We start from the raw sequence: 25,305 nt of genomic DNA on the forward strand, positions 1-25,305 counted from the left end.
TAACGAGACAGATTGAATGATATTTAAAGAAAATTCAGAGTAAAATATATGTACTTTTTCGAGTATTTTATATCCTTTCTTTTAAATGAAAAGAAAAAATGTTGAAATGTTAGTTCTATATTATTGCATCACAAAAAAATGTATTTTTCAATGTAAAAAGTTATAATGATTAGGTAATAAATTGAACTAATTTTGTCTTAATATATTTTAAGTGTGAGATTAATACCTCTATAGATACGTGTAAGTGTTATCTCGTGACTGATATGAGTATGTCTCACGATATTTATGATATGTATTGACTCATCGTTTTAATCAATTCTTATACGAGACTCGTTTTTAGAACATATATATCGGTATTATTTATAAATGTAATTTTTGAATTTTTTAATCTCATTATAGAGTTCTGGATCTTGGAAATTTAATTTCGCAAATCAAAAAATAACACCCATCACGACAAAATCACAGATTCGTCAACTATGCAACGCTACAACTCACAAATCCGCACGTTGGCGAGGAAAAGTAAAAGAGAAAACTCTATGCGAGACTACGTTCTCGTGATGATCTCTCTCGTGCGAAAAATTGATCACCTCGCGCGCATTCGATTTTTCAGTTCGCAGCCCGATGTTGTTGCAATTTGCGACGCAACAAGCTGCAACGATCGCGTGTGAAGAAGTCGAAAAGCGGAGCGAGAGAAGCGCGCGCGAAGGATTCGCTCGAGATCGTTTTCCCCATAAGTAAGTCTCCTTTTGCGGAGGAGATCGACCGACACTTACACTGGCTCACCTCGGGCCCGAAGTCTGGCGGAAGACTGATCGCCGCGAGCTGGGAACTTCTTTGGGCCCCTCGTGTTATCCCGGCAGTTGCGCGATCGCGACCTTCGTACTCCTCCGCTCTGGAATCGATCGATCGGAACGGGAGCCGATCGCGAAACGAATCGCCGATCCACGGATAACGGGGCAGAATTAAAAAAAAAAAAAAATAATAATTACGATATGTTGCTTGTATTTTTTCACGTTATTGTTACGTCGCGCAGCTTTATCGGTCAATTTTAATCCCTTCAATTCTTTTCTTTTTCAAGTATCCGCGCGAAGCGGATTTGTACTCTCGGAAAGTCATGCAATAATCTCTAAAACGAGCTCGAGAATTCTTGGCGCGTAAATATCGAAGTAAATATTCTCGAGATAAGCAGAACTCCTCGGAAAAGCAGGTATCGATTCGCGCAGCGAAATGTGTATATACTACCCTTAATTATAAAACGATAAATTAAAAGAGGATACGCTCTGTTAACGGATTCTTTCATTTCTCTTGCGCGAGGCAAGTATTGGCCGTCTGGACATTATATTATCGCGTGAATTTTTAACAAATCTTGCGAACGTTTTAATCGATCAGTAATCCCGGTAAAAGTTCGACAAAGATCATAAATGGAGACGTGAGACGAATCGATTTTAGATTCAGAAACCGTTGAAACGCAGGGAGGTGTAACTATTCGATGGATCTCTGTCGTTACGCTTAGAAAAGTATGAAGAAAGAAATAACGTTTCTCGACTTTACGATTCGAAGATCAGCGATTCCTTCAAACAGAATAAAGATTCAGACATAAATAAATGTAAAAAAAAAATAACTGTAAAAATTAATAAAAAATTAATTGATTTTAATCGGCATTATTTATCAGCACGAACAACTATATACGAATCTTCATCTCGGGAAAACGAGACGAGAGATTAAGTTTTAATAGTCCATCATGTTTATCAAATAAAATCGAGAAGCTAATTCAACCGCATTTTTTTTGGAAGCTGATTAGAGGAAAAGGCGCGCCGAACGTTTCCTCTTGACGGACGGCGATTTCGCGGGTAAATATACGATAAGATTCGCCAGGAAGCTGGCAACTTAGGATTCGCTGAACCGTGGAAAAGGCAGAGAAAAAGAGAGAACACGACGGAAGCCGTACGGTTACACAAAGATTATCAGCCGTCCTCGCTTTTTATTGCTCTTTCCGTAACGTGGACCACCCGTGATATGCGCGTTGATTAGTTTCTCTCATCTCGAAGATCTCGAAGAAGGTTCAGAACGCAGAAAGAGAGGCTAATATCCTCGATTCGCGCGGAGATAAATTTTTTTCCTATCATAAACGCGTTCACCAGCGATATCTGTTATTTTTCCCTATTTACATTTATTTTGCTTTTTACAGCAATTTTTTTTCAGTAAATATTTACTCAAGAGATTCGCTTTTAGAGAAGAAACTTTCGAAAGGGCAGTAAATTTTTGTACAGACAGATAACGTGAAGAATTTATTAAAGCTCTGGAGTTGATCGGACCTATAGTTTGTTGGCTTCGTTTTATATTTGAATTTTGAATTATTCTGAATATTATGTTTATTCGCGAGAATTAATTGCGGCGGCTTATCGTCGACAAATATGAAATTCATAGCGGCGCGGGTTCTTGCTATTGTAAGTGGTTTTATCGGGGCCACCGTGACTTCGAGCGGTGACTAAGGCCGAAATAATTGGAGCGCGAAACTCGCGTGTTTTTCCAATCGTCGATATCGCTTTTAAAAGAGAGACGATGCGATGGAAACTGCAGTTTTCTCCCAAATCGTCCGATCTTTCAGCGGAATATTACAAATATGGATGTTATATCGCGCGTTATATCTAGCGAAATATATATACACGTGCAAAAAAAAAACCCTGAGATAAAGAATAAAAATTTAAAAATGTAAATAAGATAAGAAAATGTAGATAAGAGATACAAATACAAGTTTAGATACAGGTACACTCTCATGCATATATATATATATAGCAAGTGTATTCCTTGCACGTAGATCTATTCACGTTCTTCGAGCTGAACTCAATTCCTTTAATAATGATTCGCTCGGCAGATTGCAGGCGAAGCGTTAACGTCGACGAACCTCTTTTCTATCTCTCATTTCTACGATCTCCTGGATCGGTCTATAGAACCAAGGGGATCTTATGAAACTATAAACGACAAGTGGCGGAGCAGACGAATGATACGCAGGTATCGTAAACGGTGCATAACTGTTCTTTGTACAAGTCGTTTACTTCAAAAGAGATGTAAATCGAGGAGAGTTTGAAGATACAATTAAACAACGCATTAACAGACGTAATTTAGTTTTTAGAATTTATTCGACGTATCAGTCATATTCATTTGATTCGACTGAGACATCGGTTTATTCTGTTCGAGATGTTATTTCACAGACTACATATAAGCATAGCATAAGAAGAGATCATGAATCGAAAATTATTACCGAGTCGAAATAGAGATTTCTGTAGATATACATATGTAGGTTCATTAGAGTGTTACGTAGCTGAGAATCACGTCGTGGTAATTGAGTTTTTGAACGGTAAATGAACTTTTTTTTTGTAGTCATCTCTCATCAGCAGCGACGCCAATGATATCACTCAGAAATCAACCGGCTATCGAATCGTGGGAACAATTATCGCGCGATATGGTTCGCCTTACAAAGGATCGCGTGAGATCCTTCTTCGGTGCTGCCTTCTCCTTTCCGACTTCCGTTCGCGTATAGCAAACGAGTTTTACATTCCGACGCGTCCAAAGGGTTTCACGCGGCGCGATTATCTCCGCTCAGGCTGAGTATCGAGTTTGCATCGCCGAGTGAATTACAAAAAAAAAAGAGAAAGAAAAAAAGAGAGCTGAATAGAGATGCTAATAATACCTCGATCCCCGAAAGATTTTTTCTTTTAAAGAATACAAAAATAAAACCACAGAAAAACATGAGAAAAAATGAATAAAAATGTAAAAAAAAATATTTTTATAATGTTAATTTTTTTGTGCCTCTGTCAATAATTAATCATATAATTCATACGACGATTTCTTAAGATGGAAAAATTCCGCCGAGGCTTATACTCTTTCAATGGCAAGCAAAATGCTGATGATAGATTTAGCCGCTTATGGCAATACTGTTTGGTAGCAGATGGCAGCACTAACTTGTTAGCTAATGAGTATAGTATGTCATTAAAGAGGCGCAATTAAAGTGCATACAAACAATTATAATTGCTGTGTAATTCGTGTCGTTGGTGTTATATAATTTAACATCAATTATTCGATGCAACTTTATCTCATTATTTTCGCGAATATTTTTTAAATAATAAATTATATTAGCGATTAAAAACTCAATTTTGATTTATATGAGCAAGAGAGAGAGAGAAAGAGAGAGAAAGAGGAATACATATATGTATAATATGTATGTATATAAAACATCAAATTTTAAATTATCAAGAAACATTCACATGAATATGTCTGTCAAATTTTTAGTCTATTCATTTACAAACAATAGACTTTTGTTTTTACGGGAGAGAAATAGACAATGGATGAAATACACAAAAGAAACATACACGACGTGGAGTAAATTAAAGGTTTCTCGCAAGAGATACTTTCTCGTTATTACTTTCTTTACTTTAGCGCTATAAAAATGCACTCGATGTTCCCAATAAGTAATTTATTATGAATTCCTCGTGAAAGTACGCTCTATCACTTAAGCTTAACTAAATTACATAAGCGACTGCAGATATACGCATTTACTTCTTCTCGCCGAATAAAACGTGAGGTAGAAAGCGCAAAAAGATGTAATCGAATTTATATCTTTGTTATTGTATCTCATTAACGAATATCGGAGATAATTTATAGCTTTGGAAGCGTATTAAACAGTAGGTTTGAATTTTTCGACTTTTTCAAAGAAAAAGAAGGAAAAGAAAAACATTGCATAATAATATATAACAAACAAAATAACTAATAATTGCATATTAAAATCTGTAGAATTCTATCTTATTAAATAAATATATATAATTTAAAAAATAAAAAAAAACATACTAGTAAAAAATTAAAATTAAAATTATATATATGTCGGAAAATTGTATGAACTTTTTCGGTTGCATAATAGAGTTGCCGCTCAGTGTTCGGACGCGGTGAGTCATACAGATTGTAACGGTACTTTACGGGTGCGATTAACGCGGGCGTTTCCGCGAAACCAGTCGATAATTATGCTTTTGCGGTCTTTTGCACTCAAATGCATAGTTATGAGGGGCCCCGGCGAAAGTAGTATCGGCGCGCACGTGATTAGATCTACACGTATTGTTGAGCTCTTGGGCAAGGGCGGCAGGGAGCGGAAAGTGTTGTGCTTATGAAATTTATGAATATATATATATATATATATATATATATATATATCCCGAAACTATACATTACACGATCGCGTTACGTTATCCCTCTCGTGTCTCGTGACCGAGCACGATTGACCTCGTACAAGTATGCGGCGAGTTCGAAAGGTTGATGAGCTCGCAATGTGAACTTTTCGGCCCCTATCTAAAGTCCGCCGCTTCGCGCAACACTTACGTATGTGCGTGTAATTTTTCGTAAAATTTCAGAAATCAGACCTATAAAATTTATATAACGCATAAGAATAAAAATAATATTATTTATCATCAATTTTTTGTTAATTAATTTAATCTCTCGATCGTAATTTAAAACGTCGCGAAACGAGGCAAAGTGAAAATATGTTAACCGGTTAATTTGTTACAGGAAACGAGAATAGTTTATTCGCGATCGATATATCGAGATTACGGAGGAAAAGTCTTTCACGACGACGCGAGCGGAGATTCTTCCAAAGATTCTCCCGGATTATCCCGTCGACCCTTATAGCGGCGATTATCTTAAAAGACCGGGGGGCTTATTGAAGCGAGAAAACTCGATCCGGAGATGCAATTTCGCGACCTACGCGCAGTGGATGCAACTTTCCCACACGTTAGACGCGATTAGCATCGGCGTTCTTAATAACGGGTAGAGAAGAGCGTTAAAAGGATCTTCTCTCTCTTTAAGTACGTTGCGTGCCACATACGTACATAGAGCGAACTCGTTTTTCCAATCTAGCTCGAGGAAGAGTCACGCATGACATATATGCATGCACGTGACACATACATGCACATTTACATACGCACGTTAAAGTCGCGTCAACCGCAAGTGATATCACGGCAAACGTAATTGAAGAGTTAAGTCTTTCAATCCTTTATTGAACATTCTCTTTACAAATTACTTTAAATATTTTTTTTATCGGGCAATTTTCTTTTATTTCCGAATTATATTTATATAAAATGTATGCGAATGAAACGAGGTGGAATTAAAAATTTGTCACGACTCGCAGTCCTGCTCACACGAATTGTTACACTTTTTGCTTATTTCGTTACGCTATTTAAGTCACGAAATAACGGCCTTCACGCTCGCCATTATATTTTGGCATATTTCATTTCCTCCCGTAACGAATGCATTTCTACTCGCGCGAGTAAGTTTTTCATGAAGCGAATAATTATTGCCGTTTCGAGGTTTCGCGTTCACGCATATATCAGAATATCCTGGAATGAGGTAAGATCATAAGAACTGTTTTACGGGAATAGCCGCGTCGTTAACAAGTTCGTGTTGCGCGTAATATTTTGAGAAATTGGAGAGTTAATATCTCTCAATCATATCTTTGCATCGTGATTTCGAAATGCGAATTTAAATTTGAGCGATTGAAGAGATTCTCTTTCGCAACGGCAAATACGCAAGTAGATCGTCAAGCCTGGAAAATCAGTTCTCTCTCTCTCTCTAATAAGGATTCTCTTTGATGGTGTAAACTACTTTGGAAAAACTCGCGTCTACTGTAAGCAATCTACGAGACTATCGACTCGCAATTTCCTCTCCTCGTTACTCGTGACCTATGACACTTGAATGATTCCTTCGCGCGTGTCTCGATTAAGTAAGATAGGTTTATCGTCCGGAATGTTACAGAGTTGCATCACAATTGTCAGCTTTGAGCAGCGATTAATTATTTATTTATAGAATAAAAGAACGGAAAAGGATAAAAATTCTTATTTGTAGAAATATATATTATGTAGGACATAATTACTCTTGTCATAGCTGAAACCTCAGCCTCAATATCTATTCAGCGCCCTAATTGTTTTCACATCATCAGCCAAACAATTACGCGCCGATGGAAACAATTGCAACATAAATGGCGTAATTAACAGCATCGAATATCCAGTAATGAACGCGGTGTAAATTGTCTCCAAATTATCAGCCAAATTAGGCTTGTTTCTGAATAATTAATCACACATTATATAACGTGTAAAGAAAAGAAAAATAAAGTACAACGTGTTCTATATTGCTCAATATCCGTTCTAAGACGATATTCACGAAAATTATATGCGTACGTATGCATGCGTGCGATATTGAAACATCAAAGAAATAAGAAATGCTATCTTTATCTTGCGTATAATCTTTTTTAAGAACGCTGCCCCCGATTTCGATCTTTTTCTCTCTTTCTATTTCTCTCTTTCTTAATGTTTCCCACTCAAATAGTGACGAATAATATAATCGTATTTTCGAAGCTGAGAAGCTGGATGCTTATATTTACCACATGTACGAGCTCGCAACGCAAACATCGATGAAACGACGTTTCGGCTACTCCGTTTAATTATGCAGTTGACAATCTGATCGAATGTGATCTATATATCATACCGGTGGAACTTATTGATTCAGTACACTGATATCAATCGCGTTGTTTGAGACTGCTCAGAAAAGTCTAAAAAGTAAGATTTATTATTTTCGCATTTCCACGAAATTAATAATGTGTAAGCGCCTCATCGTATGACGTGTACAATCGGCGAATCGAAAATTTCCATTCAGGCACCTCAACAGCTGATTAACGATGTATCGCGCGATGCTATCGAGGCGCCTTTATCTACGTTTATGGCTTTACAAATGCGAATGACAACACGTGGTTGACATTACAAATGGCACGAGCTAAAAATAATTTTCCGTTTCATGAAATCAGCTGCTTTCGCGGGATGATTTATCTCGCGTTCATATTCATCATTCTTCTGTCAGACAATGAATCAAGTAAATTCAATATATCTTAAGACAAAATTAAATGACTATGATTTATTGATAATACATGAAAGTGATAATACATCAACAAATATCGCAAAAAAAAAAGATTAAAGCAAGAAGTGAATCTGCATATGTTCTACATCTTTCGCGTTTTAATCATCGTTAACTGACAATGAGAAACAATGTAAAATGCAAAGGTAGGAAATATTTTTCTCTCACATGAAAGGAAATTGATTCGCTCTATTTGTAGAAAACAAATTCGGCAATTGCACGATTACCGCAGTCAGTCAACACTGCCGATGGATTTCGCAAGAATCCATTCCGCATCGATGCCTCCCGTTTCGCCCGTATCGACGCGATAAATCTTGCCATTCATCGAGCGAAAACGGACCCGCATCGAAAACCCATTCGGGTCAGCTTTTCAAGGGAGGGAAAGGAAGGGGCACTGAAAGACTACGAACGTGCACGTGGTGTTACGCGTAAAATGACAAAATTTATCGATCGCAAATATACGACGCGATTGTTTCGCGCTTCACAAGAAGGTCTCGCGCGAGATCGATTTCGATCTATTTTTGGCGACGTAATTCGTTACGTCGAGTACACGTGTTACAAATTATTTCGGCTCGGCACGTAAATTGGCCAATAAATTTTTTTCATTTAACACATTCTCACAGGCGAGAATGGCGATATTTCCCGACTTGTTTCTCGTACGCGATAGACTTTTATTTTGGTTTTTCTCGTATAGCAGAACATCGCGTTTTATTGCGATACCTTTTTCAACAATTCAAATAATATAACGCTATATGTGCTTTAAGGAGAATTCCACGTAATTACGTTTTTCTACGTTTTGCATTAAACAAGATTACACGTGTTCCGTTATAATCGCGCTTCAGCTTTGAAATATAATATTCATTCGTAATATGTTGCGGAAGTTATAGATATTTCGCAAAATGAGAAAAACCGACTTTATCTTCCTTAATGCTAAAACAAAAATTGCAAAAACATGATGAGAAATTTTTCTTTTTGAGAGATTTATATTTCTATTTCTATAAAGAGATTCATAAGTTTATGAAAAAATATTCTTATCATATTTAATCGAATAACAGAATGATTCTCTCACGAAGAATATATCACTGTGGCTTATTCATATATTACTTATTGCATATTTATAAATTAATAACGACGAGCTTCCACATAAGACGATAAAAAACGATTTAATAAAGAAACGTATATACAGCATCCACTTTTGATGTATGAGCTATAAATCGTGCTAATTAAAACGCCGTTAAAATCTCTTTAAATAGACGCCTCCTTATCAGCTAACACGTGCATATATGGTAAATAAAAAGCTTCCGTCAATTTCTCTCACCACGTGATTCAAGATATAGAAATATGATTGAACAATGTGATTGGGCTCAACAATAAATTTGAATAAAGAGTCACGGACTATTTTAAGATTCTAAATTCTTCAATATCAACCGCAATATAGTTTCTTCACGAATTGATTTTCTTTCGACAGTCTCTATTCTCCTCGGCACAAATATCTTTATAAACAAAATTTAGTATTATATATTAAAAATTTTATTAAAAATATAAGATATAAAAGTTATAATACTTTAAAATAAAATTATTTTCTATATGTATTTAATATTTTCTCTTTAATCTTTTAGAAATTAAAGTAGTTACAGCTTAAAACGTCCAGATAAAAAATATCAAAATGTCAAGTTATACCGCAGAGATCATCATTTTGTATCAATTCGTCTGAAATGATTATTATAACGTATCGGTAAATATTTGACATGTCATGCCATTTCACATTAGCACGAGCTTTATATTTATTAATGCTCGAGTAACATAAATCAATCTTTTTCTCGAGCCGCAATCTTTTTATCATCTTGAGGACTGCTTGTCATATGCTGACGTCTTTCGGTTTAAAATCCTATACATATTTGCACTCGTGGAGTATTTGTAAAGAGACAGCTATAACAACCGGATAATGAATCGTCGTCAAAATCGGCAAAAATGGGAAAATCGCTACGACAAGCGATACATCCATTCATCATTTCGTTCCTTCGCCCCCAGAAAAATCCGCGACCGGAAAATCGCATCGATCAAGTGTAACGAGAGTTTCGCGGAAACTTTATTTCCCCTTTGCTATATACTTCGATTTACTTCTTATATGTTTTCTGTTTCGTACGTTATTATAGACATCATTTGTAAGCTGAAACATTGTTATTCTTGGCGCTCGCGAGTTATTTTTTGCGCGTATTTTTCATATTACTGAAAGGGAAACGATAAATTACGAGACAGTCGGTTTGAGAGAAGAGTTTGAGCAATATGGAAGCTCATTAATATGAGTAAATAGGTATATCTAAACTAAAAGGTCGCATAATCGGCATAATTAAGCTCGTATTATAAACAAGAAACAAATATAATTCTCACGTTTTACATATAAATGATTAACTTTATCATTACGTCGTTACGAGGAAATTCTTCGCTATTTTTGCAAATCGTTATCAGTGTATGCGAAATATTTATGAATCTTTATCAACATGTGTCGCGTAAAATTTTCTTGCGTAAGTAATTTATTTTATACATAATTTATATTGTATATATAGTTACACGATATAATTTTAATCTTGTCTCGCTGTTTATATATATATATATATATATATATATATATATATATATAAACAGCGAGACAAGATTAAAATTATATCGTGTAACTAGGAATTTTACGAAGAAGCCCATTTACGTAGACTGTTTATTGTTATTGTTTACCGAGATTGAGATTAAATATTTTTTTATTTGTCATCTCAGAAACTAGGGGTAAATTCGTATGACGTAACATATTATCTTGGCAACGCTATATCGTAAAACCAGGCGCGGCTGACGTATGTATTTATCGAAACCATTCTGTCGTAATAAAAACTGTCGCGATATGAAATTTCGGTCGATTAATCATGCTACTCGCGTGTCATGCGCGCAAGTGCGTAAACATTAATGGACGTGGTATTTTCCACTACGCGAGGAAAGTGGCGAGATGAGAGAAACGATTATATCATCAATATCATGTCATATAAACAATGTGAACATCAATAATATTTTACAGATAAAACGTTCGAAAATTGTAAATCATTGCATTAAATCTATTGTTAATATATAAGTGTATAAAATAAAAAAAAGACAAAGTATATAAAATAATAAATGTAAAATATTTTATCTTAAAAAAACATGCATTTAGATTGAACATATTTTAAGAATAAGTTTTGTAATAGAAAACAGATAATTCGAACGTCCATCTATTTATATAAAATATTTGTTTACATAATATAATCCAATATTTACGACATTCTCTTCTTTATTGCTAATTAATTTTTACTCTGCTCGAATAATTTTGATCAACATAAAATAATGCAAAGATTATATTAAAAAATGAGAGTTGTTGTTAAGTTCACCAGAGACCTTTGAGATTGAATATTTGCGGTTACACTTGCGTTGTTATGTATATCAAGCAATTTACGATATTACGAACGAATATTACTTTCCGAGAGGTTTTCACTTTGAATTCCTCTCGTATAAAATAGACTCGAGAGACTTCGAGAGGTAAATGATGTTTTTGCGGAAATTAATATTCACAACGTATCGCAACACGCTCGTTTCGAGTGTAATCGCTCGGCTAACTATTAGAGGAGGCTTAGAGCACAAATGTCGCGTTTAAACTAAAATTATGTATTTTCTATAGAGCAGTCGATTCTTTATTAATCCTGCGAATCGGATGCAGATGCCGACGACGTATATAAGGTTCGACACATGACGTAAAGTCAATACGTACACCGCCCACGATCGATAACACGCGAACACAAGTTATTTTTACACGTTGACCGCCTCAACCTATTGAATCGATAACCTTCAATGGTCGACATTATTATTAGAAATCTTGAGAGAGCGCGATCTAAATATAATTCGCGGCGTTTCAATTTGTACACGTTACATTTTTGCAAAACGGAAGCGACGAACCGCCACGTGTTATGAGCTGTCAAAAGTTTCAATGCGTGACGAACTCGTGAAGTGCGGAAGAGATATTCTTCCCTCTCTCGATTTTCATCTCCGATTAATATGCCAATGTTCCCCTACTCATCCGTATCTATCGTCAATTTAAAGCAATTATTCCCTTACTGTCGAGCGATCAGCTTTATATATTTTTTATTATTCAAAACGAAATGATTCCTAAACAAATTCACACGCATTGCACGCTAGGGAAGCATGAATTATTTGATAGACGCGGCCTTGATGAAACTCCCATCCGAACAAATCCGGTCTCTAAGCGCATATACCGACGTATGTATCCCTCGACTGCTATCTCGCGGAAGTGAATCGTTTAAAGTATATTCTCGTCTCGTTGCAGGAGCAACAGCAACGTACGAGTTTGCGCAAAAATCTTTGCCACGGCAAAGAATTACAATTTAATTTTCTGTGATCGAGACAAATTAGCTGTTTCGTAATTATAACCCATTCAGCGTTTAGCCTCGCTAATAAAATTAATATCATTTTCATTCGCGAATGTGGAAGACAGATTGTTGGACGGAATCGAGAACGTGCATCATTCAAAAATTAAATTATTTTTTCTCGCACATAATATATACTAGAAGTCGTTGGGAATACATTAACATTAATATTAACTAATCTTATGCGTAACTCGCATATAATAATCATAATGACTATAATTATATATGTCATTGAATACATTAACATTAATATTAATACGTATTATATATATATATTTTTTTTTTATTGTAAATATATTATCTACTTTGAAAAATAGTTAAAGAACATTCTAAACGTGTTATAAGCCGCGATCATCATTTGCTTCTCACCTTATGAATAAATTCCAAGTCTAGAATACCATGTAAATGAATGCCATGCAAATTTAATGGCAGTTCGACAATGTATTCCTGATTTAATATAATAAAAAGAAGATCTGTCACAACTTCGCGAGAATCTCTTTCGAATTTTTTTACAAATCTTAGATTCTTACATTCGTACCTACAGACTCAATGATCGCGAGATAATTTCGTCAGCGAAAGCCGATTAATTTCGTTAAAAGGAGGATGGCGGTTTGTTTTCATAGTTAAACATCACTAATAAATTATTGCGAATTTTGCGCGGGTGAAAAATAACAAAAGCGATTAAAAATATCGAGAGTGCCCGAGGCGCGGTTTGTTTGCGATTGTTTGCGAATATGTCGCGCTATTTACACGCAAACAGTAGACACTACCTTCACGTATATAGGAATTGATACAACTCAATCCTCGCTGATGATTTTGTCTCCGTCCAGTGTAAAAAAAAAAAAAACATTTCGCATACAACGATTTTAATAAAACTCGATACCGCTGATACTTTTCGACGCGCTGTCATCTTTCTCGATCAAACGGGGAGAAAAGCGCAAACACATCCGTTCTGTCGCGACAGAGGTTCATTTCCACCCTTTCAGAAGCAGACACGCGTTAAACGCGCAACGTGCGTCACGCCTCTTTCTCTCTCTTTCTCTTTCCCTCGATACTATTCGAAATGAAAGGAAAACACGACCGCCTGCCTGATAGCGGGCACCCGGTATTTTCTGCATTCTGAAAATAGCGGGATCTCAACGCGTCACGTACAGGAAGCTGAGCGTTACTCTCGGCGCCGGTTTAGCTCAAGATTACAATGGATCAGTATGGAACGCGTCTACGTGTAAAATAACAATGCGTAAATAATAAAGGATAGCGATCCCTTTCTGTAGAAACAGATAATATATAGTAAAAAATGGACATATACATATGTGATAAAAATAAAACATTCAAATATTCCTTTTACTGCAAGAAGAGACTGTAATAATAGAATTAATTTCAAGTTGAGAATGTAAATTTGAAAAATTTTATCTTTATCACTTATATATAACTGTGTGATAAAAATATAATTTAAAAAATTTTTAATTTTAAACGCGCGATAATAATGTATAGTTATTACTCCTTTTTATTTACTGATATAATTTTAATAAAAATTATGAACACGAGAGTTTTGTAATATATAATCAATTTAAGAATGAAAAATATATATAAGAATTTCTTTTTGGGGAACTGTGAGATATGTCAAATTAAGAAAATTGAATTAATTACAAGCCCTTCATCAGCAAGACAATGACATACTTTACGTCTTACAGATCATTAAATAGACGAAGTAAGAGTTCCTTATACTTCCACCAGACTGCAGCACGTACAAGAGGCAGAATTACAGTAGATGATACAAAAAGAAATACCTCAGAAGCTTTTTATTAAATGTCATTTTTAGTTATAGAAATTAATTAAGAGATTATTGTAGCGATAAGATAAATGTTTCCAATTTATATAATATTGCAATATCACTATTAAGAAATTTGAAAGGTCAAAGAATCTAAAAGATAGTACATGCGATGATAATTTTGTAACAGTATATACACGGCCCTTTGAATATACATTAACATTGTCAGCAGTAATAATGGAATTTGTAACGCGAGAAGTCCTTTAGAGACATTATTTGCATTAGCAACAAGAGTAATTTTAATGTCGTAATTTACGTGCGAGTGCCACAGGAGATACAAATTACAGTCTTACAAATTTATAAGACCCTCCACATTTCCGCGTGTAATAAATAATGAGAATATTGAAAGTAAATTTAATAAGGCCAATAAAATTGTATAAAAGTCCACAGAGTACAGAGAAACGGGTGCAAATTCCAGCCCCGTTACGCTTGACCTTTCCGGATAATACCGAAGTACTACAAGGTCCGCGGGAAGGAGATTTATAGAATTCAAGAGTCGAGGGGAAGCGGGAATAAAATTAAACTTACACGCGAATACGTGAGTCGAGATAAAAACTGGTAGAGAAAATAATCAAGCACTGTTAATTCTGTTAATAAATTTCAGTTAAAATTCTGACTCTGCATTGCAATAATTATATTATACTGTGTACTCGATATATTAAAAGCTATCGTTTTATTTAATTCTACTTGCATCGTTTTATTTAATTCAACTTGCGTTCTATCCAATATTTTTAAGACACTGTACTGTGTAAGGTACTTTATTCTAAAGATTTAAAAAACCTCATTAAATACTATCGCTGAGGATTAAAGTTCGGCGCATTCTAAAGGTAGTGAGTCACGCATTGAAATATCAATTGTAAACGGAGGCTCACAGACTTCTTAGTAACCAGCACCGTATTAAGAGACCGCATTAAGAGAATTTGAACCTTGACTGACGTTTGCGCTCCGACAAATGCACTAGTCAGGTGCGAACTGCAGCAGTCTTCGCCTTCGCGGACAGCGTCAATAAGGAGCTCGCGCACCTGTGCATGGTGCGAAGGTGCGTTGCAGCTGGCGTGCTCGATACAAACACACGTATCGATATTTTTTTTTGTATACACACAGATTCGCCGCGCGACAGTGAAAGGAAACCAGCAGCGAAAACGCGACATTACGCGATTGACAAGACACGATCTTACTTCTCGCAGGTTTTCCTCCGCTCGTCCGTCCGCGAAGGCGGAGACTTATTGGCTTTCGTAATATTGAAAAGTACTCGGCATATTGTCCCTTGCGACCGAGATGCAATAATAACATTGCGAGGTTTCCGGTTTAACTTCCGCTTCAACGCCCCGCGTTCATCGCTGAATTAGTAAATCTTTATCTCCGCGAATAATTTATAGTTTTATTAATAATAAAAAAAAAATTATCTTGATGCGGATTATAAAAGAAATTATTTTCTTTCGTGCTTTTTGTGCGTCATAAAACAACACTGTCTTGAGCATACAAATCTGTCTTTTTTAAATTCTTTCCTCGGGCTGCCAAATATCGTAAATTAGTCGAAGGCTTTGACGATCATCGATTTGTTTGAACAGTTGCCGTTATATGTAGTATACGAATACTCAATACACTTTGCGAGTTAAACATTCGATGATCCGTTCGCTTTTACGAGATCAATTATGCAATTAGCGATCGTATTACTCTCCCTCTCTTGCGGGAGATATTTCATAAAGCGACTTCGGAGAAGTCTTACGTTTCCTTTCGATGAATGTTTCGATAAACAGATAGCGTCATGCATATACACGTGCATAATAATTTAATTAAGTTTAAAATTGATCAAAGCAGTCGCCGAAGAGAAATGCACGAAAAGACAATGTGAGTAGAAAAATATAAGACGCGATTTAATGATTTCATTTATCTTTAACAAAGAAAAAGAGTTTAAAGTTAAATATTTCTTAAAATATGATTTATATATATTACTTTGTGAAAAATTGCTAATTTATTCGCTACGTAATCATTATTTTGTATCTTTGTGGATTGATTATGATATAATTAATGGGGATTAATTTCAGTATAATTAATTGTGCAACTCTTTGACTAAAGTTTTGCGTAAAATGCGCGCCGGACTCTAAGACACAAGCTCGTAAATTAGTAATTACCATGATCTCTCGAGTATGAACCTGCAAAATTATTTTTCCTCCAATCAAGGATGTTTCCGAGAGAACTTTGATGATCTCACTTTCGAGATCGCGCGCTCATGCATCATACGTTGAATAATAAACAGTATTGCAAAAGTGGACTAACTCTTTCTATCAACACGTTTTTGCTTCGCGCGACACAAAAAAAGATAAATTCATCGGAATGATGAGGAATAAGAAATGGAAATGGGAAGCTGCGAAAATTAGCGAAGGTAACGAAAAAGATTTTATAACGTTTCAAGGATACGATTAATCAACGCGAACCATTTAACAAGATAAATCCATCGTGCTAATATTATCGTTTCGTAAAGACGATATTATATCGTCTCATAAGATACGCTCTTTGTGGAAAGCGAGAAGCCGCCGCTTTCTCGCGTCAAGTATCATCAATCATTCGCCATTCCTAATCATCAAAAGCCCAAATGGTCGATTAAACTCGAGACGCAGAGACTGCGCCTTGCAATCTCCGCGCACGCGGCATATTTCGCGCACCTGCCGCAAATAAACGACCGATATCACCGCCACTTTTACCCGACTTCTTCCTCGCCCGTGCGAGGAGAGGAGTCCCGCGATCGTTCTTTTTTGGTCGGCTATTATCCGCAGACGGCAAACTGGTTCCAGTTGCTTTTTCAGCGAATTCCACGTGTTTCAAGCTCGCAAAAAAGGCACACGGCCAAGAAAGGTATATTTTCAATTCGATCGATTGAAATACAGTTATCAGTTATGAAAAATTTCTAATAAATATATAGTTGTCTTCTCTCTAAATTTTCTAATAATTTTCAGCAGATTTATTATATTCGCACAACCTTATATCGCATATCTTTACGTTTCTTAATTATTACACATCAAGAGATACCTGTTCTATTATTGTGACTACTATGCAGGCTCGCTGCGCCTCGTAACAATTACCCTGACAGACAATTATGACAAGCCTTCAAGAAGTCTCGTCATTTCCCGTGACAAAAGGCTTACGAAGAAGGTCAGGAGAAACGCTCGCAACAGAGAAATACTTATAAGAGGACGGGTGTATTTAAAAAATAACTAAAATATCAATTTCTTTTTTTTAAGACTTTCTGAAAATTTTGAATCAAAAATACAAATGATTTTTAGATATGTCTTAAGTGTCTAAAAAACATGTTAAACGTAAAAAAATTAATTAATGTTTAACTATTTAGAAATAAGTAAACATATTTTAATTAATCGGTTTAAAGAAATTGTATTTTTATCGAAAGCCACACGCAATCAAAATTGTCAAAAAAGTTTATTATATTCAATCAAATCATAATTAAAATTCAGAAAGGTTTTACTTAGCAGAAAAAGTCAAAATATAGGCAAACCTATATATAATAAAAAATTATTCGAATATGTTAATCTATTTGGAGAAAAGAAAAACAAAGATAGATAGTCTTGTCATATAATTTCGTAGCTGCACCCGCCCTCTCAAGTTCTTATAGCAAGGATCTCTCGTTTTCTCTTTCGCTTACCTGAGGTCTCACGCGCGGTCTGGAGTAGCGTCTGCAATAAACATCCGACAAGGGTGGCGGCGCGTTGCTGGTGTCGTTCCTCGACGTGGGTATCCGCGTGGGCGGCGGCGCCGCGACGTGGCCGTTGGCGACAACGGCCGTCATCGTCGAGGCGTTCGTCGAAGGCGGGTCACGGTGGCTCTTGGTGCGACGTAACAGTCGGCGCACCGTGTTCTTCACCGTCGCGGCGATGTGCGTCCCGCCGCCGCGATCACCACCCTCGTGACGATGCTGGTGGTGAGGATGGTGTTGCTGCTGCTGCTGCTGATGCTGCTGATGATAATGATGGTGGTTCATCGACTTGTTGTAGTCCACCACCTTCTTCAGCCGCGTCGACGCGGGCGCGGGTGCCACCTTGTGACCCCCCGTCTCCGTCACGTACATCGTGTCCACGTGCGGAGCAATTCTGTCGGATTTCTTGCCGCTTTAGCGAGGATAAACTTCTAAATATGGAGCGTTTCTGCTGCCACAGAACGGACTTCACTATCGATTGGAATTCTAGTTTCAGGAGTGGATAATGTTTCGATGATGAAGAGTATACGATGATTAAAAACTTCGAAATAATTTTCTTAGATTTTCGTCGTGTAATTTTAAAATTAAAATATTTCGTTCTGAAAATAAATATCCCGTCTTCTCAGGAAAAATTCTCTTCTTAAAAAAATATCCTTTTCTCTTCGATGTAATATTTTCTACGAAGTGTCTTCGGAGATGACTTTGTTCTTACCGTCGCTCTTCGGCTGCAAAACACGATTTCAGAACGCCTTCTTGGAAAGTTAAGAGTGAATCGTATATCAGAAACAGTTCTATAATCACAGTTTTAAGTGTCTTTGTTACCACGGCGAGAGAAAGTTGCTCCGATCTTCCGCTCCTTTCACAATACCCTCGCGCGGCTCTCTTGGCTCGATTGTAACATCTACCGCGAGATCTCGATACTTCCTAAGCGATAGGATGTCGAGTGCAGCTGCTGGTCGATCCGGTAACTCGTGGCGCTCCGCGCACTTAAGCTGCTTCCACAAGGTGTGCAACATCAACCCGTTCGACGGGAGAGAGTGGACACGCTTCTAATGTGTCGCAATCGATGGACGGCTATTGATTGAAATTAATTTTGATCGACCTTCGGGAATTTTTCATTCGTCGAATTTTTTAAAAACCCTCCTCGATTTTCCTCGCAGTGCGATTCTTCGATCGCTTTTCTCGGCGATACACAATTTCTTCGTCGACGTGTCCTCTTGATCCTCGATGTAATTCTCAACGTGTCATTCAACTCACTTGTCGCGGTAAATAACACCGGGTTTAAACTTTCGTACAATTTAATCGTGGCGCAAAGTTGCAAACTGCGATTCCGTCGTGCGCCTTGTTTCGACACTCTCCCGGGACCCGTTTACACTAATTCAGGAGTAAACACTCTCTCGCGTGACGAGCTATATCGTCGGATTTTCGTTCAACTTCAGTGATGTTCTGCGAAACGTGTCGACTAGTTAAAGACGTCGTCGGGTTTGCATGCGCCACTTTGGCGATTGCGATCCGACATTCGCGGCATTTTTTGCGCAAGTCAATCCTTTGCGTCGAATGTCGTAACGCAAACAAGAGAGAAAGAGAAAGGAAGAGAGAGAGAGAGCTCTCTCGATTGACAATGGCGACGCGACGACGAGACGTTACGCGGCTTCCTCCTCCTTCAATCGGAGCGGCGGTGATTAATTAGATTTGTGCACGGCGCTTTTCCATTGGTGCGGCTTCAACTATGCGACATCATACGCGTCAATTCGCTTGTTTACGCGATTTCGACTCGACGACGGCGGTAGATTTTGCGCGAGCGATACAAGTTGCTGGGTGCAGGTGTTGCCGCCGAGGTTGACGTCCCCGGCAGCTGGTTCGAAATCGCCTTTATCGCGATTCGCAAATATTTAAACGGTTTACCACGAGTGCATCTCGTTACGCGAGATTTAATTTAGGATAACTGTGACAGTGGAGATTGAAAGATCGTCAATTTCGTGATATTTCTTAAAATAATTAATATAATTAATATATAATTGAATGTTGTCTGAAATATATCTCTTGTAAAGGAGACTGCAATACTCAAAATTATTGTGGCAAGATTTTTTATTGTCTGTTATACCTATATATCCCTAAGTTAGTATTTATTCCTTTGACATTAATTGATTTATTCATTTTCGCGTATTAGAAAATAATTAAAAGTAGAAAGAATGTCTTTCTGAATTTGTATCATCAACCACAAAAGAAATTTGTGATTTAAAATATTTTAACAAAAATGGATTTGAATTATATATAGAAAATTAAAATTTTATTTCATGAACACGCATTCCCAGGGTTAGCCGGAAAAGTCCAGTAAGTGAAAAAAACCATGGTAAATTCCGGTTTTTACCATCTCGGACTTTTTTATCCAATGGAATAAACTGGCAAAAACGATAAAAATGTGTGATTACATTAAAATATATTTATATAATTTTATATGAAAAAATATGCGTTTGCTTTAATTAATAAACCATATTAATCACTATGATTAAAAAAATAAGAGAAATATAAAATCTTCTTTAATTCAAATTAATATATAAAATACATTTTTTTAAACTTTAAAGATATACAAAAATTTTTAATTTATTTTATTGTTTTTATTAGAAAGTACCAGTTTTTGCCGGTTTTTACCACTGGCATGGACTATATCCAAAAAATGTGGAATTTTGCCAACCCTGCGCATTCCAGCATAATCTTTCGCTATTAAAAAGTATTCTGTTGCTCTCATAGATCGAAAAGTATTGATACGTATAGCCTCGCCGCAGAAAACCTAGTTGCGAACCATAAACGCATCTGGATGAACGCTCGTTACGTTCATCGATCTCGTTTCCTTAAAATACCCCTGCATAAAATAATGGACGAGATCTTACGGATACGATTGGGGGTTACTGAACTCGACGAACCTTCCCGGAAAGTCGCATTACCGGAGACCTTTGTCTGTATTTCGGAATCTATTCGCCGAACGGGGTTATCGTTTTCCTCGTGAAATATTAATTCGTCTCTTGCAAAACGTCACCAGCCATGTGTCACGCGTGTCGTTCAATTATATCTTCGCAATTAGCGTAATGCAATTTCTCCGTGTATCTTTGTATAAATTCTCTTCCCCCCCCCCTACAATTTTTTAATAAGATTTAAGTCGCGCGGTCGGTCAACTTGCGCTGTGAAATATTCATTAGATTCATTCAGAATCACAGTTCCATGATAAAGTGACCGTAAACGCGCGATGACGTCAGTCAGTTTGACGAGGTAGAAATTGATGACGTTATAAAGACGCGGAATTAATGTAAACGAGCGGGGTGGGAGAATTCGTTGAAGTCGAAGCGCAAGCGCAACTTCCATATAACCGGAATAATTAGTATAGACTTTACTCTATCCATGTGAGCGTGATAAAGCGCGTTATTTCCGCGAGACATGCGAAGGGAAACTCCGAGCTATACCGAACCATGCAGAGTGAATCCGAAACCTACTTTCAGTATATGTCCTAATTAGAGTTTTAAAGCGAATTTAATCGCGGAGCGAAAGTCATCTTGGTCGCCAAAGTGAAAAGTACGATATGATTAGTGAATATCTGCATAATTTTGTTCATTAAATTTTATATTGCATCTTAAATAATCGCATAATAAACGTGGAAGATAAAGTTGATTATTATTCATGTAAAATATAAAGTAACGAGAAAAATATATCCCGCGTGCTTAAAAATATCCAGATTTTTTTATGCCTTTTAAATTTAATTAATATATTACTTACCCCGAAATTAATTTAGCGCTCTCGTAATACGTATTTGAACGGCGGGACAATTTTCTGTGCTACGTTTAAATTAATTATCTTAATCCGAAATGCAGTAGACGCAACGTAATCTCGTTATTATTATTTCCGACACGCTCGTGAATACCCGAAGATACTACGCGTTTGCATCTGTTAATATGATAATAACCAGACAGAACAGGATGTAAAATACCGCTATGCACTACACGATGTAGACATCACACAGTCGTCAAAGTAATTTAATAGTCTACCGCTACGATATACCATTGTATCATTAATTAAATTACGCTACTAAATTTTTCGGCAAGTGTGTTTGTCTACTGCAAAAATTGCTAGGAAAAATAAAGAAGACTCGCAAGATTCATAAATTCGCTATTCGTAATGTTCTTAAAACGTTCTGGCAATCATCTTCTACCGAGTTCGTTCTTCTATCAGACGCGGGGGCATTAAGCTGTCTAATCGAAAATTATGTAAGCTCGCGTGACCTGTAGAAAACTACTTTGCGAGAGAGAGAGAAAGAGTTAACCAAAGCTTTTCAATAACGTCAATCCACTTGGGTCTCCATGGATGGTTATTATGTTAAAAAGGGAACAGTCCAATCCAATTAAACTAATCATCTACGGTCGGCCAGAATCAAGTGCACAAAACGATGCTTAATGTTAAAGCTTTTACGAGGTCAAGGTGGAATATACTCTCTAGAGTTTTACCGCACGATAATATTCCCATCGCGTTTCGTAATATTGGAGAAAAAAATTTCCATATCTTATTGACGGCTTCTGGTCGCGTTCCGAGACGTCCATCGAAAAATACCTATACCATTCAAAAATATTTAATTCAGATTATCTATACAATGTGAGGCCGTTATATGTACCATATATGTCAAATTTGTAAGACGTGCATTTTCAGATAGATAACAGAGTGGTACCCCACTCGTATAGATAGTGTTACAGCGGATATCCGGTCGTGTCCCGAATAACGAACGGCGGCGAGCTTCTCCTTCGGGCTTAGTCGTGAGAGGTCGACATTCCTAAGCGCGCGGCATGAATCATCGACTACGATAGAAAGACACGACAAGACCGATAATTTTCGTGTAAACATATAGAATAAGGGAGGAGTTCTCTAGACATTCGAAAAAATACTGGCGAACGCAAACACGCGATTTATTTCATGGCTACGATTTGCTACGCTGCTATTCAATAAATTGTGATATTGCAATTCTATTTTGCCATTCTACCTCGCTGACGCAATCTAATTGGTATAAGAAAAGGTAAAAAAAATATGTTTAATGTACGATTTTTATTTGTAAATTTTGTGAAAGAATAAATATGTTTTTAGACCTAATTGCACCAACGTCATTTTGGTTTTAAACGAGATTTAAATGTGTTTGTCTTGATTTATTTAGAAAGAAAGATAAAGACATATTTAAATATCTTAAAGCCAAAATAACGTTGGTGCACAATCGGGTCTTGGACTTTTAAATTAATAAACAACAGTAGAAAAAGAGACAGTAAATACACTATATTAATTTGGCTTCGTGAAATTTGCAATCATGCGAGATATATTTAAAAAACACGCGGCTAAAAATATTATCAGCATCGTTTCTCACGATGTAAAAATTTCCGATCACCTTGGGATCGCAGATTAATGGAACGACGTATGCAAAGACGACGGGAGCGACGCATGGCGAATTGAAAATTCACTTTGTTCATACGCGTACGATGTTCGAGGAGGGAAGAGGCGGTTTCTCGCCGGTGAGAGAAATTACAACGCGTCCTCGTGGATGCACCAGGCGACGTCGCAAAGGACGGCGTGTGTACTGCACATTATTGCGTGTGTGTGTTGTATTGTGTATGTGTGTGTGAGCGGGTCTCCTTGAGCTCAGTAGTGCATATCTCCGTTGTACGATGCACTCTCTTTCGCTGCCTACGCCTGGTAGGCAAGGCGAGGCGAATTCCTCGCGATATTCGTCGTCCGCGCGGAAGAATTCGCTTTTACGATCATCGAGCGCGAGAAGAACCTCGACTGTGAGTGACTGACGAGAGGAATATACGAGGATATACTGAGAAGGAAATATTAATTTCGAAGGTCGATCGTCTATCGATCATATATGATCTCTCGATCAAGCGGTTCATGGTAATTCCTTATCTATATTTCTATCTAAATTGCATTTCTTTGAAAATTCTCTGAAAACAGTCAACGATAGTCTTATAATTCGCAAAATGTTTTAAATATATTTTTCAGATCTTTAAAGAGCGTAAAATTAAGTATAAATAAAATATTTACCGAGGGAAACGTATAATAAAGGAAAGATTAATAAAATATTAAAAATGCAAAGAAGACATTTAGATAAAATGCATATCGCCATTAAAAATATTCTTTGGAAAATTACGAGGAATCATATTCGTCATCGTGTGTTGACGAAAAGGGCGTGTTGAACCGACCACAAAACACATCACATCGTCACCACCCACCTTGTAGAGAGTCTTGTACGCTCGTGTTAAGTGTCAATATAGAATACACGTTACATCGGGATCGACTAGTTAAGATCGATAGCTCGAGAGTGTGTGCAAATAAGTATAAACGATGCATCATGGTTCATAGTGCAACATATTAATTTCCGAACTCTGGACATGCGTGACATTTATTCTACAGCTCATGATCGTATCAAAAATTTTTAATCATATGAGTTTAATCAATTATATAATAATAGTTGCATTATCTATTTTATTATTATGTATATTGATAATAAAATATTGAAGCATAAATTATATTAATCGTTATTACACTTATCAATTTTGAAAAACGATTACATAACTATAATTATATATACATATACATATAATTATATATGTATATATAATTATATCTATTAATATAATATTATATATATATATATCCATTTTTCTGACTGATAAATGTAATAACAATTAATATGATTTAAGCTTTAATTTTCTTATTACGCGAATTAAATTTTAAGAAAATGCCAAATTTAATTAAACTATTATAATTATATCATATTATAAATTTTCTTTACATCTAATTTGTAATATATTTCCTTATTTAACAGTTTATTTTGAACATAATAATGTATATATTAAGTTATCCATGTATATATTAAGTTCCTCACTTTTCACGCACGTATACTTCGTATAAACTTTAAACGTTGAATGAAATCTTGGACAACAAACGGTACTCGAGACGCATACTTTTCACCAGAAAAACGCGGCCGCGGGCCTTTTCGGAATTGATCACGTTTCATTGGAGAATCGCGATGTCGCGGATCCTTTCGCGACTTGCTAACGTGATTACCGTAAATGAGTTAGCGTTATTCTTCGATAAATGTGCGGAGAGAAACCCGTAAAATTTTAGACTGATATAATGACATAAACAGAGATCAGTTTAGAATCAGAGAGAAACAATATTAACAATGTGCTCTTGCATGTGTGCAATATATCGTATCATTATTTTACTAATTAAGTATATCTTCATTATATCTTTATGAGTCTCTTAGAAGTAAAACTCTGATCAACTTAACTTTTTCTGTAAATTTCTCAATTTTAACACCGGAGCACACG

General features: G+C 36.3%; 1 protein-coding gene across 5 annotated transcripts in view; it reads right to left on the bottom strand.

Moving 5' to 3' along the window:
- Nucleotides 1-25,305, bottom strand: part of LOC145942554 (serine/threonine-protein kinase MARK2) — a 90,929-nt gene that overhangs the window by 42,640 nt on the left and 22,984 nt on the right. For 4 of the 5 annotated variants that reach the window (XM_083049404.1, XM_083049403.1, XM_083049402.1 and 1 more), the window contains exon 2: nt 17,894-19,390. The exons of the other annotated variant lie outside the window; for it this stretch is intronic. In XM_083049404.1, the coding sequence (XP_082905530.1) occupies nt 17,894-18,316 (423 nt within the window). In that variant the 5' untranslated portion in view covers nt 18,317-19,390. The remainder of the gene's footprint in view (nt 1-17,893; nt 19,391-25,305) is intronic. 5 annotated transcript variants of the gene reach the window in all.

The sequence above is a fragment of the Prenolepis imparis genome, unplaced genomic scaffold (genome assembly GCF_030444845.1).
Source record: "Prenolepis imparis isolate NDT839.2.m4 unplaced genomic scaffold, iyPreImpa1.0 SCAF_11, whole genome shotgun sequence".
Taxonomy (NCBI): Eukaryota; Metazoa; Arthropoda; class Insecta; order Hymenoptera; family Formicidae; genus Prenolepis; species Prenolepis imparis.